Raw genomic sequence first — 15,296 nt, forward strand, 5'->3', positions numbered from 1 at the left:
TATATATTAAGCCAGTCAATATTGAAGTGATTATAAAGATTCCTAATGCACAAACATATGCTGATATGAGGTGGGACCCAAAAAGGCCAGAATTATCTTCTGAAGGGCGGGGCCCCTTGTAGTACAGGCTTCCCCCGCTAGGTGAGTGTTCTAGGAACTCATCTGTATCAGTGTACCAGCTGGTGTTGTTGTGAGAGGCTGCGTTCAGCTTCAGTGAAAATTTTTTTTTAAGACAATGAATTTGCCCATTTTATGATGGGTGATTTACAAGCACACCTTCCCACACCACGCTGAGTCTTCAGCATTTTTTGGCCAGAAATGACATAACCCTGTGCCCCACCCTTCCTATTCACCCAAACTCACCCTGAATGACTGTTTTTGTTTCCCCAGATAAAAAAAGTCCTCATAGGGAAACATTTTGCCGATATGAAAGAGGTGAAACAAAAAATGACAGAAGCAGTAAAAGACATCAAAATTGACGAGTTCAAAAACTGTTCTGAGCAGTGGGAAAAAAAGTCTTGATAGGTGTATTGCATCAGATGGAGAGTATTTTGAAGGTGACAGAAGTTTAAACATGTAAAAATAAATACACAATTTTTAATAAATAAATTGTTTTTTGGGTCCCCCCTCATATGATAATTATTAGCAATTATAATCACCATTGCTATCAATATTAATAGCTAACTTTTGAGTCACATTACTATGCCAAATCCTGTGCTATCTCATTGCATTATTTTATTTAATCTTCATCAAATTCTTATGAAGTAGGCATTGTCATTTTGCCTAACAGTTCAAGAAATTGGGGCATAGATTGGTTATAAAATTTGCCCAAACTCACAGAGCAAATACGTGGGGAGGAGAAATTTGAATCTAGGCCGTTTGACTTCAAAGCTCATTTGCATTCCAGATACACTCTTGCTCAAGATGGCGCCATCAAACATTACAAAGAGTAAACTAGCAGCCTGCCCAAGAAACCAGGAGAATATGACATCCGTTTAAAGGATACGTTTCTTTGGCATGATGGAATGTCTTCTTACGTGTATTTTCAAGATGTTTATTAGGTTAAAATTAACCTGCATTTCTTGTGGGTGCCAACAGGCTGCCCTGTTCCGCCTTAAGCTGAACTTCACAAATGATATTGTACTTTTATAACGTTGACGTTTTTTAGGGTTTGGAAAGCGCAGCTTGCACCTTGAGAAAAGAGTAAACGGACGCCTAGATGCAATTAAAAAGTTAATGCTCTATGTGCATAAGAAGAGAAAGGCAAAGGGAGATTTGAAGTAGGGAACGCGGGAGACAAGGAGATGTGACGACGGGAGCAGAGGTTGGAGCGTTGCCTCTACCAGCCGAGGACCGCCAAGGTTCGCCGGCAGCTGCAGGAGCTGGAGGGGAGGCGCGGGGCGGATCCTTCCCCTGGGCCAGCCCTGCTGCACCCCGACTTCAGACTTCTGGCCTCCAGAACTAAGAGAGAACACAATCCTGTTGTTTTCAGCCAGCTGCTTTGAGGTAACATGTTACAGGAGGCCCTACCTGGCAAACCACTGCAGTGGTAGTACCGTTTCTCATGCTACAATTGCTTGAAACGATATTTATGGGCAAGTGGGTATGAATTATTGCCAAATAAGCAAGAGAGGAATGTACCAGGCATTTGCAATTTGAAGGACTGTTCCCCTGCCCCCTGCCGTGGGATTCTGTCGGGGCTGTCAATCAAGGGACTCATGTTCTCTACTCAAGAACGGGAGGACTTCAGGAAATGAACTCACAGCTGAGTAAGAAAGGGTGAGGTCCTGAGGGGGCCTGAGCCAATCGTAGGCGAGAGAAGGACGGGTGGGCCCAAGAGCAAGCTTGCTACTTGGGCATACAGTTGGCTTGAGGTGGTCATTTAAGACCCCAGCGCGGCCAATCAGAATCCTTTTCCTGACTCTGTCTTGCTCTCTCTCCTGTGTGCGTGTGAGAGAGTTAGAGGAGACGCCGATTTTGTTGCCTCTGAAGTTAACTTTCTACCTAACAATCATTCCTCTGTTGTTCCTTGCTGACAAAGCCCACACCCCTTGATGGAGACTAGAAATGACAGGTGCTCACTTCCCCAGACTCAGGTGGCCATTGAACCCCGTTCTGGCAAATGAGAAGGAGAACCCTTCTGGGGAGAAAAAAAGACGCACACATAAGGGGAGGCCTGTGCCCAATATGTCCCTTTTTAGATGCTGCTGTGTTAGGACAGAATGTGTGTGTACTCAGAGGGGGAGGCGCACAGTGTGTACTCAGAGGGGAAGGCAAACCGACTCAGAGAGGCCAACCTACTGCAGCGAAACTAACCCTGGGACTCTGTGTCTTTGTAAGATTTGTTATTTGAGCAAAAGAAATCTCTATCATTTCAGCTCTTTCTGTTGGAAACGCAGCTGAAGGAATCATAACAGATGCAGCATTCTAAGCCTGGAGCTCCAAATGGCCATCTTATTACCATTGCAAAGACCTGCTTGAGAATAAAACCAATAATGAGCTAAACAGTCACTTGAACACCTGGATCCAACCATGCCTGAAATCCTCGCATACTCTCAGACTTGCCATATACAGAGGTCTTCCAGTTCTGCTTGTGATTATGGCAGTCTGGGTTCCATTTTGTGTCCTATAATCATAGTGGTCTTGGCCAACGTAACATTTACAAACTTAGGCTTAAAAAGATCAATTAAGTTGCCAAAAGTCATCCAATCAGCGGATGGAACATTTGTCTGAACCCAGAACCACGATGTTCTAGCCCAGCTGCTGGGTCCCAGAGAGGACAGGAGCCCCAGGTGGAGTGAGACCCACGTGTGTGTTTATTCTGGTGTTGATAGCAGCAGCAGTGGGTGGACTGGCCAGACGCAGGGTGTGGCGAACAGAAGGAGCAGACACGGCATGTGTGTGTCTGTGTTTGGAGGAACACAGGGAATCGGTCCGCTGACATTCACGGTGAGAACGAGGATCAGACACCAAGTCTTGAACAAACAGCAAAGACACAAACAGACAGATAGACAGAGGGTTCTGGGGGCTGGGGTCCCCCAGACATGCACGGCTCCTCGCCTGGAAGGGGAGCCCCAGGGAGGGATAGACAGACACCATGGAGACTGAATGCCCCCCACCCTGAAACAGGGAGCTGGGCTCGCCTGCCTCCCACCCTCACGCCTCTCGGGGTAGAAGGTTGGGCAGGCTCAGGACTGCCCCGCACCACGCAGCTCGGACGTTATGGCTTTGAGGAGATGAATTCACGGTCCGGGCAGGAAGGGATGGGGTTCTGAAGGGGCCTGGTCTGATCCCCGGCCTAGGCCAGACCTGCAGGACTGGGCAGGGAGGAGAGGTCAGTGATGGCAGAGAGTGAGCTCATGGCGTGCTTAGCTCTGTCATTCCCCAGAGACCCAGGGGTCCTGATCCCTGCCCCGCCTCCCTCAGACCCAAGGGTCCGGGCCCCCAGCCCCTCCTCCCTCAGACCCAAGGGTCTGGGCCCCCAGCCCCTCCTCCCTCAGACCTGGGGGTCTGGGCCCCAGCCCCTCCTCCCTCTCATCTGGGTTCCTTACCCCTCACTCTGAGTTCTCTTTCTCTGACAATCCTTTGCTGCCTTTTGTGAAGCTGGTCAAAGTCTTTTCCTGAAGTGGAAAATCCAGAAGGTTCAGGAGAGGGGGACGGAGGCAAAACAGTCACTAATAATCAGCATAATAAGACACCCGTCCTGTTTTTCCACATTCCCAGTGCTCTTCCTCACTCAACTCGGAAGTGATGGGGCACCTGACAGCCCCGTTCTACAGATGGGAAAACTGAGGCACAAAACAGTCACTGGAAATGTGGGGAGCCACGGGGCCACAGGGGTGAATGGGGCAAACTGTGTAGGGCCTAAGGGGGCGGGGACTCTGTCCTGGGGGCTAGAGAGCCACAGGGGGCTGTGAGCAGTGAGGGGACAGGGTCAGCTCTAGGGATAAAATGACCCTCTGAGGCCACATAGAACTATCGGCTGAAAGTCATGGTTAAGGCCAGACTCAGCCAGGGTTCAACTTCTCGCTGCGCCTCCGCATCGTCAGTGTGAGTGCAGCCCACAGAAGCTTCTGGAGAAGTCTGCGGAATGAATGAGTGAATGAATTAGGAGGAAAACGAACGCCAGAAGGAGGGAGTAGCTGCCATCTGTCGTCTAAGCAGAGTCACAGTCTTTTAAAAACTCAAATCCGAGTTCCATGCTCAGCTGCTTAAATCCCTCCCTACCCCAGGAAAACAGCGCACAGCGGGGCTGGACTAGAGGGAGGCAAGTGAGGAATTCACCCAGGGCACAAAATGAGGGCTGCCCAAACCGGCAGTCAGGAGAAATACTATTAGAATGCGATATTTACAAAAAAAATCTAAATTAATGAAAAAAATAATCCATGAACAAAATTTAAAATTTAATAAAGGCCAGTCCCATGACATATCAGAACCTGAAATGTTAAAAATGCACCCCCATTTTTATGGTCAATATTTTTCTGGACTATTAAACTAATTGAAAAATATTTTTAAAAATGAAGAGTAACTATTGAAATTTACACAATTTTAAGTTTAAGTAAATGTTTTATTTATACCCTAAACAGAACTCAGTCTAATTTTACTTTCTTGGCTTTATTGGCAGCAAATTCAACAATAATTTTTTAAAATAGACTCCTTTGTTTTTCTTGGTTGCAAATGGGAGCGTGGCCATGTTTGAAAATTTCTCTGGATCACGTGTCTACCTTAAATGATTTTTTAAAAAAATATTTTATTTATTTATTTTTAGAGAGAGGGGAAGGGAGGGAGAAAGAGAGAGAAACATCAACGTGTGATTCCCTCTCACACGCCCCCAACTGGGGGCCTGGCCCACAACTCAGGCACGTGCCCTGACTGGGAATCAAACCAGCAACGCTTTGGTTCACAGGCCGGTACTCAATCCACTGAGTCACACCAGCGAGGGACTTAACTGATTTTTAATTAAAAAAAAATTTGCCCAGCTTGTTCTCCCATGACCCCTAAGGCCTCATGTGCTCTGTCCCACTCCCTCCCTTTCTGCCCCAGGCTCACCCACCTGCAACGACCTCTGGCCTCCAGCCTCCGCATTGCTTCTGAGGGTGCTGGGTGCCCGCTCCCTGCAACTTTCTCCTTCAAACCTTCACCTGAGCCCATTCCCTCTCAACCTCCAGGTCTCCGCTCAAATGTCACCTCCTCCTAGAGGTCCTCCCCGATCCCCTAAAGGGCAGTCCCATTTCCCATCCACATTCCTTCTACTTTCCAGATGTCCAGACTTTTTGGATCACAATCCATAGGACACCCCCCCGCCCCCCCAAAAAGACACCACAATCCCTACAATGGGTACTGCCTCGTGACATTTTCTAATTCTGTTGTATTTTGACTTTCTTACTCCTTAAAAAAAATTGTTGATCCTTATCCAGTAAACCACAATCCACAAAATTTTCACACCCTGCTTAAAAACAAAAAGCAAATAGAAAAAGCCAACACGCTCCAATCTATCACTCAGTTTTTCCCCTTTATCTTGGACTTAGCTTCATGAGAAATAATAGGAACAGTAGCTGACCGTTTGCTGAGCCCTTACTAAGAGGCAGACACTTCCTCCTGCAGTAACTCACTGAATCTCCACATCTATGCTAACGGTAGATGCTATTAACAGCCTCATTTCCCAGCAGAGACAACTGAGGCACAGAGAGGTTAAGTAACTGGTTCCAAGTCACACAGCAAAAGTTGGTAGAGCGCGTATTCGAACCGAGGCCATTTGACTCCAAAATCCAAAACGACGCGATGCGTTGGGTGAACGGCGCCCCACTCACCTCCACCAGCTGATGCCAGTGCTCCACGGGCTTGCGGGGGTTGGCCAGCATCTCCGCCCAGTGCTCGCGACCGTGGGGGTCTGCAGCGTCAGGGCCCACGCGGCACACACCGATCACCTCGTTGTGCCCGATGCTGGGGGCGGGGCGGGGTGCGGGCAGTGAGTATCCGCGTAGGCCCGGGGGGAGCCCGGGACCCTCCTGCCCACGCCCCCAGGCCCCTCCCCTCACCAATCGTAGTCTACCACTGCGATGCTGAGCCCCACGTTCTCCACGCTCTCGGGGGCCACGTCGAACACCAGCGCCTCGTTATAGGTGGGGTTCAGCGTGTTCTTCTTGATGGAGGTTTTCCGCTTCTTGAGCCGCCGCCCCTCGCTGATCAGAGAGGCCTTCACGTAGGGGTCTGGGGGTGGGCAGGAGGAGAACTGAACCATGACTTCCTGCCTTGGACACTGCCTGCCCCTCCCAGGGTCTGGGTCCCAGCCTTTTCTTCCCCAGCCCCTCCTCCCTCGGACCCAGGGGTCCAGCACCCCCCACCCCGCAATCTCAGCGCCTCCTCAGAACCCACCTGAGAAGCCAGTGAGGTCCATGGCTTTGAGGTTAGAGGCTTTGATGATGGTCACGGTGAGGCGCCCGGCCGTGGGGAGGTAGCAGAGTGAGAAGTTCAGCTCCCCCAGATCTGCCTTTTCCTGCAGTTGGGAAAGGGGTTTAGGGATGCCCTGCCTCAGTCTCCCCATCTCTCCTTGACTTCTCTCCCACCTCGAGCCTCCGGCGCTCTCTTCGCTGTTACCCGTCCAGGGCTCAGGGTTTCCAATCCACTTAACAGTCTGACTCTGAGCCAAACCTGGTCACTCCTCGGCCGCAGCTGTCTGCCACCGTCAAAGCCTATTTGTTCTGCAGGGAAGATGGGAAGAGGCAAGAGTGGGGGAAGAGCGGGAGAGGGACCCACAGAGAGAGCACAGTGAAAAATAAATGGAGACAGAGACCAGAGCACTGGGAGATGCAGTCAGAAAGCCAGGCCCACACAGTGCTGAAGTCAGAAGAACCGAGACCCAGGAAGACGGAGCCCCGGGGAGAGTTCCAGAGAGTTCCGAGGCCCAGGACCAGAGAGGGAGAGCAGAGACTGCAGGAGGGGTGGGGGGCAGGGGTCCTGGGGAGGAGCCAGAGCCCCCAGGGGCAGGACCGGAGACCCAAACGAAGGGGGATAGAGACTTGGTGGGGAACTATGGAGACCCAGAGTGACAGAGGCCAGAATGAGAAACGAGGTGCAAGAACCCCGAGAGAGAAAGAGAAACAGAGACCTACGCACAGAAAGGGACAGAGACCGAGACAGTGGGATCAGGAAGAGACACACAGAGAAGTCAGTCTTAGGGAGGAGGGCCGGAGACCCACGCAGACCCAGAATGAGGCAAAAAGGAGACAGAGCCTCCCTTGCTGACACACGGGCAGACAGACGGACGCAGAGCAGTGGCCAGAGCTAGCCTGGACCTAGGACCCACCCCGCCCAGCCCTGCAACCTCACATGGGCCCCAGGCTCCCAACCATACCGACCGAGGCCTCGGGCCCTGGTTGCCCCTCACTCCCCCTGCCCCAGGCTATTCCCCTCTCTCTGGTCTTCAAGTCTCAGCTCAGCCGTCACCTCTTCCCACAGGTTCCCAGAGCCCCTGCACCCCTGAGCAGATGCTCCTCTTGTCCCTCACAAGGCTGGCCCCCAACAGTGAGCTGGGTGACAACCTAGGCCCGGAGCTCCCGAGGACCGTCTGGGGTCCCTGGGCCCTGACCCCGCAAACAGAACCCCGCTGTTGCAGGAAGGAACAAACCCATGAAGGCTTGGAGACCCACGTCATAACGAGGGGGAGAGAAAATGAGAAATGACAGACACAGGAGACAAAGATGGATGTGGGGAGAGGGCCTGTGTGTGGAACCACCTTGGGTCCTGAGAGGGAGTGGGGGTGGGTGGGACAGATGAGGTCCCTGGGGACAATTCTATAATTCTGGAATTAGGTGCGTGGCTCTCAGAGGCCGGGCTGGGACTAAGCAAGCAGACCACAGAGAGCCCTGTGAAGGGGAGCAGGTACCAGTTTCACTATGTCATTGTACCTATGGGGAAACTGAGGCTCAGAGAAAGAAAGGACCTGAGCGTGGCCACTGAGTAGGCAGCCAGCCCTTTGCTGGTATGAGGACAGGGCTCACCCCTCAGCCCCCCACACACAGCTTCCCCAGGTCAGCCGAGTTGGAATATTGGCAATCCCTAGATTGGGCTGAGTCCTGGGTGAGGAAGGGGTCTGGATACCCACCAAGGACCCAGGAGAGGAGCTAAGGGAGGGGTGGGCACCCAGGAGAATGAAGTTCCAGAAGGTGAGGATCGTGAAAAATGAAGAAGGGGGCCAGAGGGTCTCATAATCTGAATGCTGGGGAGTTGGGGGTGTCAGGACATTGGGATCCCAGAACGTCTAAGGCCTGGGGGATCAGGCTATGAAGATTCAGGAGGAGACTGTGAAGAAATAGGATTGGATTCAGTGAGAGAATCTGGAGGTCAAGGGCTGGAAATGTGAAATGATCAGAGATGGGGGTACAGGGAGTCTGAGAAGTGGAAAATCAGGAGATTGGAAGGGGAAAGAAATGGGAAAAAAACAAAAGCTGGAATTCTGGAGTCAGAAGGTTGGAGGATCAGGAATCTGAGGTCAGAGGGCAGAAGTCACAGTCACAGGGTCATGGCACAACATTTTGATAAAGCTGCCTAGTGGGTACATGGGCATCTATTATAGTTTTCCCAACTGTAAACATCAGATGTTAAGGCGGGTCAGGATTTGGAAAATCTGGGGCCCAGGCATGATGCTACTTACTATCTGGCCAAGTGTGGAGGGCTTGGGGGTTGGTCTCTATTCTTTCTTGTAGACTTGGAATACGTTGCAATGAAATAAAATTTAAAAGAAAATTCTGGGGTCGCCCTGGCTGGGTAGCTCAGTTGGTTGGAGCGTCATCCCGATACACCAAGGTTGTGGGTTCGATCCCCAGTCAGGGCACATACAAGAATCAACAAAATCAATATTTCCCTCTCTCTCTCTCTCCCAAATCAGTTTTTTAAAAATTAAGAAAGAAGGAAAGAAAGAAAAGATAAAGGAAGGGAAGAGAAGAAAAGAAAACAAAACAAAACTCTGGGGTCAAGAAGTTAGAAGGTTGTGAAGTCCGAGGACAAGGAGGCTGCAAACCAAAGGGGTGCAGGGGCCACTGACCGAGCCGCCCTCCACGATGTCCCGCCACAGCGGGCGGTCGGGGGGCTGCTCCGCCAGCTCCAGGAGGTTGTCCAGCACCACCTGCCCGATGAGGTCGTGCCGCGAGAAGCGGTCGAAGTCATAGACGCTGAAGTGCAGTTTGCGCTGGGCCAGCTCAGCCAGGGGCACGGAGAACTGGAACGTCTCGTTGAACACAGGGTTCAGGGTCTTCCTGTGCACCTGGGGCAGGGGGAGGTGGAGGGAGACAGACACCATGCCCACCAGCCCCTCCTCCCCAGGGCCCAGGAGTCCAGGCCCCCAGCCCCTCCTCGGTGGGACCCAGCGTCCAGCCCACTGCCCCGGACCTTGGTTTGAAATTTTTTCTTGCGGTCAGGCAGCAGGTAGATCTTGACATAGGGGTCTGAGAAGCCGTTGGAGTCCTTGGCTGGGAGGTCCAAGGCCTGCAGAATCCGCACCACCAGCTGGTCGGAGCCGTAGAGGTACCGCAGGGCAAAGCTGATGCGGCCGCACGGTGCGCCCGCGCCGGCCTCGCCAGACCCCGGGGCCCCGCTGCCCCGCCAGCTGCCAGTCCCCTGGTACAGCTCCGGCTTGATCTGCCCAATGAGCTTGGCCTTTTCTTCACCGCCTGGCAGGGGTAAGGGTAGGGCGGGTGGCCGCTCCTCGCTGCTGGGGTCTGGCTGGGAGGTCAGGGTCTGCTGGGTGAGGGGCCGGGGCAGGGCTGGGTACCTGCAGAGGGGTGGGGAAGACGAAGGTGTTGTGGGCAGCTCTGATCTTTGCACCTGAAGACCTGGGAGACTCCTCCCGCCTCATCCCCAAGCCGCACAGCCAGGGGCCCACCAATTCCCACCTTGGCTCACCGTGACCTGGAGCAAGCCCCATATACTCTCTGAGCCTCAGTTTGCCCATCCATATTGGGAAGGGCATTACCCCCTTCCCTAAGCTAACCCCAGCCCACACCTGCTTGGGCAACAGCTTCCAGAAGCCTCCTCGGAACCTCAGTGTGGTGACTCAGTCACTTCTCCATGGACCCTCTCAGCCCTTATCTGCCCGTCTCCAGATCTCCCTGACCTGTCTTTTCTTTTTGTCAAAAGGAGAAACTGACAGCTCAATCTCCTTGATGCACACAGACGCAAACATTCTCAAAAAATATCAGCAGACAGATTCAACATTCACTGAAAAGATTATCCGCTATGACTAAGTGGGATGCAACCCCGAGATGCAAGGATGGTTCAACATCCATAAATCAGTCCACGTGACACATCACGCCCCACAGCTGCAGTGCCCTGGCTGCTGTGCGCAGCACTGGCCTGGCCGGCTGGGCCAAGACAGCCGATCTGGGGACACACTTGCCCAGGACTGTGAGTGACGTTGGAGTGGGGTCTGTCCACCTGCTCACCTCTGTGTTTCCAACACTCAGGCCCTGTGCACTGCCTTTTGCCTCAGCATCCTGGGGGTGGGGAGCTAGCCCCCATTCTCTTCGCCTTCCTGAGCTTGGAGTCCTGTCCCCAGCCTCCTACCGCCTTTGGATCCAGGAGCACAGGCCTCCGGCTGCTGCCCCTCTCCTCCATTTAGGTCCAAGGATCACAGGCTCCTCCCCAGCTCCTCTCCCAGACCCAGGAGGCCGCAGCCCCAGCCTCCTTTATCCCCAGGATCCAGGGGTCCACACCTCAAGCCCTCTAATGGCCAGGACCCAGGAGTGCCGTAGACGGGAACACGCACAGGGGAGGAACAGACGTTCAGAGCGAACCCCAGCCCAGCAGCCCGTCTCACCTGGTGGAGGGTGCTAGGCTTGTGACCTGCTGATGTGACTGGGCACTGGGCAACCCCCCAGCACTGGGGGGCATGAGGAGCAGTCCAGAGCCGGCCCCACCCTCAGAGGGCAGCTCGGGAGACGTCTGGCTCGGTTTGACCCCAGCAGCCACTGCGGCCGCCGCGGCCTCTGGATACGAGTCCATGTCCAGGTAGGAGGGCTCAGGGGGCTCAGAGCCCCCCAGGCTGCCCGGCTCCAGCAGCTCTGAGAAGGGCGGGTGGTGGGCCGTGTGGGCATGGTGATGCGGGCCCCCCAGAAGGGGATGGCCACCCAGGCCCGCGCCCAGGTGGTGCCCGCCGCCGCCCACCAGGCCTGCCAGCCCGACCCCAGGGCCCAGGTCTTTTCGCAGGGGGCCACCGCCCACTGCCGAGCCTCCCTTGTCCCGCCAGGGCACCCAGCACAGCTTCCAGGACACGAAGAGGGAGACGCCCAGAAGGACGATGCCGCAGAAGGTCACGATCACTGACAGCAGGCTCACCGAGATGTCTGGAGAGAGCGAGGACAGAGGTCAGGGGTCAGGGGTCAGGGTGGGGGGGGTCACAATTTTCCCTCCCCCTGCAATCCCTGAAGAGCTAAGCTTTTAAAAGTAATTTAAAAAAATAATTTTTAATATTTGCTGTGCCGTCCAAAGCAATTCATACATATATACACACACATATGTATATATACATGTATATATATATATATTTAGTTTAAATTCTATGACCATACAAGGTATTTTTATTTTTAATATTTTATTTAAAGATTTTATTTATTTATTTTTAGAGAGAGGGGGAGGGAGGGAGAAAGAGAGGAAGAGAAACATCCGTATGTGGTTGTTTCTTGTGCGCCCTTAACTGGGAACCTAGTGTGCAGCCCAGGCATGTGGCCTGACTGGGAATTGAACCGGCGACACTTGGTTCACAGGCCGATGCTCAATCCCCTGAGCCACACCAGCCAGGGCTTCTTTAATGTTTTTTAAGATAATTTTTTAATTAAAACTGGGTGTTTTTCTATAACCATTTTAAAGATAAGGAAACTGAGGCAGAGAGGCTGAGTGACTTGCCCAAGGCTGCACAGATGGCAGATCTGGGATTTGAACTCAGCAGAAGGTCTCCAGATTTTATTCTCTTTGTCGCTAGCATACGATGCCTCTCTATAAGTGGATACACCATCTGAGACAGGACCAAAGTCCCCCAGAATGCTCAGACGTGATCCAAGAAAAGAGAGTGCATGGCAGTTAGGCAGGTCAGAGTTCAAATCCCAGCTTGCTGTGTGGCCTTGGGAAGATACCTTAACCACTCTGAGCCTTATATTCCCCATTTGCCAGATAGATAGGAAAAATCAGCCCTGCCTCTCCGGAATGCCTGGCTCCAGAGCCACAGTTCTCCAACATTATGTCACCATCCCTCAATATGCCCCAGTAAATGGTGTTTCAAGTGTGACTTACTAGGGTAAATTTTGCTGTGCCCCATGTATCCACCGCCACAGCAAACACATTCTGAGTGCCTACTAGGTGCTGATGTGCCTTTCAGAGAAACCCAAGTACAGCCCAGTTCTTGAACCAAAGAGTAATGGGTACCAGGAGTGGGGGTTTAAAAAAAAAAAAAAAGGTCTTCAAGCTGTGTGGAATGGCTGTATCCTGTCACCTCAGGGGACTCTGGGTGCTGAGGGACTGCCTTCCAGCCCTGAATTATCCGGCGAATCTACATAAGTCAGCAGCCCACAGTGTTAATCCTCACGACACTGTGTAACCTGGAGGGGGTGTGTCCCATTTTACAGGTGAGGAAACGGAGGCCCTGAGAGACAGCAGGGGACCCCACAGGGCCATAGAACAGGCAGAGGCACAACTCTGAGTGTCCTCCCCCCAACATCGGCTGAGCTCTGTGGGCCTGCTAGAAACCATAACCAGCACACCCCTGCCTCCTGAACATGAGAAGAATTGAGAAAAGGGGGGCGTTTTGGAGAGCAAGACAGAGAAGAGAGGAGCAAACTGAACGGGCATTTTCTTCCCCACTGTCGGCCTGACTCAGACCCTCTGCAAGTCAAAGCATCAGTCCCCAAACTCGAATAGATTGTCCCCTTCCCAGACTGGGGAGCCACTGGGCTTGGCGAGGCAGGGGGGTCGTGCAGTGAAAGTTTCACCTGCCCAGAGAAAGGTGGGCCCTGGAGGGGACCTCCAAGGCTTCGGAACGCCCTGCCTGAGTGTTTTCGTTCCCCGGAGAAACCCTGAGTCACGCCGGGTAGTCTACATAACAACGTGATTGATGGTGGGCTTCCTGGGCCACGTGGTATCAGTTGACCCTGGTGGGGCTGGAGGCCAAGACCAGCCCCACGGGCAGGCAGCCATGTCTACATGCCCGAGCCTCAGTTAAAAACCCTGGACGCCGAGGCTGGGGCGAGCTCTGATCCTGGTGGGCAATGATCTGTGCGTGCTTTCACACGCCATCGCTGGCAGAATTAAGCCCTGTCCGTGTGACCAACATAGGAGTCTGCCTGATCGCTCCAGGACCCTACTCAATGTGTCTGTTCCCTTTGCTGATTTCCATCTCCAGGCTTTTGCTGTAAGAAACTGTAACCAGGCCCTGGCTGGGGTGGCTCAGTGGATGGAGCACCAGTCTGCGACCCAAAGTGTCACCAGTTCGATTCCCAGTCAGGGACAGGCCTGGGTTGCAGGCCAGGTTCCCAGTTGGGGGCACACGAGAGACAACCACACATTGATGTTTCTCTCCCTCTCTCTAAAATTAAATAAATAAAATCTTTTAAAAAATAAAATAGCACAAGTCTTCTGTGCTTCGGGACTCTGTCTCCTAGTTCTAAAAAAAAGAAAAAGAAAAAGAAAAAAAGAGAAACTGTAACCATGAGTCAAACTGCTTTTCTGAGTTCTGTGAGTCCTTCTAGGAAATCACTGAACCCGGGGGTGGCTTGGTGACCCCTGCGTGGTAGTAACGGACTCAGCTTCCCGGGGTCAAGTTCTGGCTCTTTGGCTGAGAGCACAACGGCAGACCTCTGGGCCTCACTCCTCACTCCTGTCCCGTGAACATCCCACGGGCAAGATGCCAAGCCTCACCCCAGCACTCCGCAAGTGTGACCGTTATTTAGCCTCCTGGACAATGGCCCTCCTGGCATCTCCTAGCTCTTAGAACCCAGCTGCTTCCTAAACGGATGACCTCAGGCAAGTCAGTTCACCTTTCTGAGGCTCAGTTTCCCTCAATGAAAATGGAGATTATATATACCACAAAGGGTCACTGTGATTCGTTGATGAATTAGGTGAAGGACCTCACGAGCCACCTGGTACAGTTGGTGCATAATAAGTACGTCCCAACATTTATTAAATGACCACTGTGTGCCCAGCTTGTGCTAAGCTCTTCATATGTGTTACAGCATTGGAGTCTCTCCACTGTTCCACGAGGTAGTCACTTCCATTATCTCCATTCCAGGTGAGAAAACTGAGGCACAGAAGAGTCACTTGCCTAAAGCCATCCAGTAAGTAGGTGGGGGAGGTGGGATTTGAACCCAGACAACTCAGTCTGACTCAAGAGCCTGAGATTGTAAGCACTAGGGGAGATGTACAAAGATATCTGTAGGGGATGTATGGCAGCAGTGTGGTGGTTGGGGAAGGCTCACAGGGCGAAAATCCAAAAGGCCAGGGAGGACCACAAGCTCCTTCTCCTTAGATCAGAATTTTGGGGGACCAGCAGCAGGCAGGATGGAGGCAAGACTCTTAAGTGGGACCGGCCCCACAGGGAACAGAAAGCTGAGCAGGTGGGCTCTGAATCTCTGAAAATCCTGATCGTAGAGGAGGCAGGGGGCTGGCCAAGACAGTGGGGGGTGTGCTGACCTGCATCTGGGCCCCGCGGATAGCCTCGGATCCGCAGGTCGTTGAACTCCTGGCACCTGTCGCTGGTGTCGGCATCTCGGACCCGTGCACAGAGGTCTGAGACCAGAATGAGTGCCCGTCGGCAGAGATCATCCTCATAGTCTCCCGACATGGTGGCCAGTGGGTACTGGGCTTGAGAAGGGCCAGCAAGGGTGTGGGGGAGAGAGTGGATAAAGTGTGGAAAGAGAAAGAGAAAAGGAGGGATGGGCAACGGGACAGAGATTGGGGAGGGATGGACAAGGGGACAGAGATTGGGGGATGGATGAGGGGACAGGGATTGGGGGGATGGACGAGGGGACGGGGATTGGGAAGGGATAGACAAGGAAAAAGAAATCGGGGCCAGAGGGTCAAGAGGACTGAAATTAGGGGTGGACAGGCAAGAAGACAGTCACGGGGGTCGGACAAACAAGGAGAAAGAGATGGGTATGAGTAGACAAGGGGACAGAGAATAAGGACAAGTGGACCAGGAAGAAGAGACTGGGAAAGCCACAAGGGGCAGAGATTAAGGATGCACACAAAAGGGGTGAAGAGACAAGGAGACAAAGATTATGGGTGCAGACAGGAACAGACAGAGTCTAGGGATG

The 15,296-nt window shown here is 52.8% G+C and overlaps 1 protein-coding gene across 1 annotated transcript; it reads right to left on the reverse strand.

Annotated features, from left to right (window-relative positions):
- Positions 1 to 3,001: 3,001 nt before the first annotated feature.
- On the reverse strand, positions 3,002 to 14,942 carry SYT3 (synaptotagmin 3). Its single transcript, XM_090260221.1, has 9 exons — positions 14,674 to 14,942; positions 10,814 to 11,339; positions 9,388 to 9,769; positions 9,044 to 9,262; positions 6,376 to 6,496; positions 6,039 to 6,210; positions 5,811 to 5,943; positions 3,552 to 3,620; positions 3,002 to 3,317 (listed from the first exon to the last, which is right to left on the reverse strand). The coding sequence occupies exons 1-8, from the start codon at positions 14,822 to 14,824 to the stop codon at positions 3,555 to 3,557; spliced, it is 1,770 nt and encodes a 589-aa protein (XP_090116347.1). The 5' UTR covers positions 14,825 to 14,942; the 3' UTR covers positions 3,002 to 3,317; positions 3,552 to 3,554.
- Between the last annotated feature and the right edge of the window lie 354 nt (positions 14,943 to 15,296).

This window comes from Furipterus horrens, unplaced genomic scaffold, assembly GCF_987537825.1.
Source record: "Furipterus horrens unplaced genomic scaffold, mFurHor1.1.pri manual_scaffold_13, whole genome shotgun sequence".
NCBI lineage: Eukaryota > Metazoa > Chordata > Mammalia > Chiroptera > Furipteridae > Furipterus > Furipterus horrens.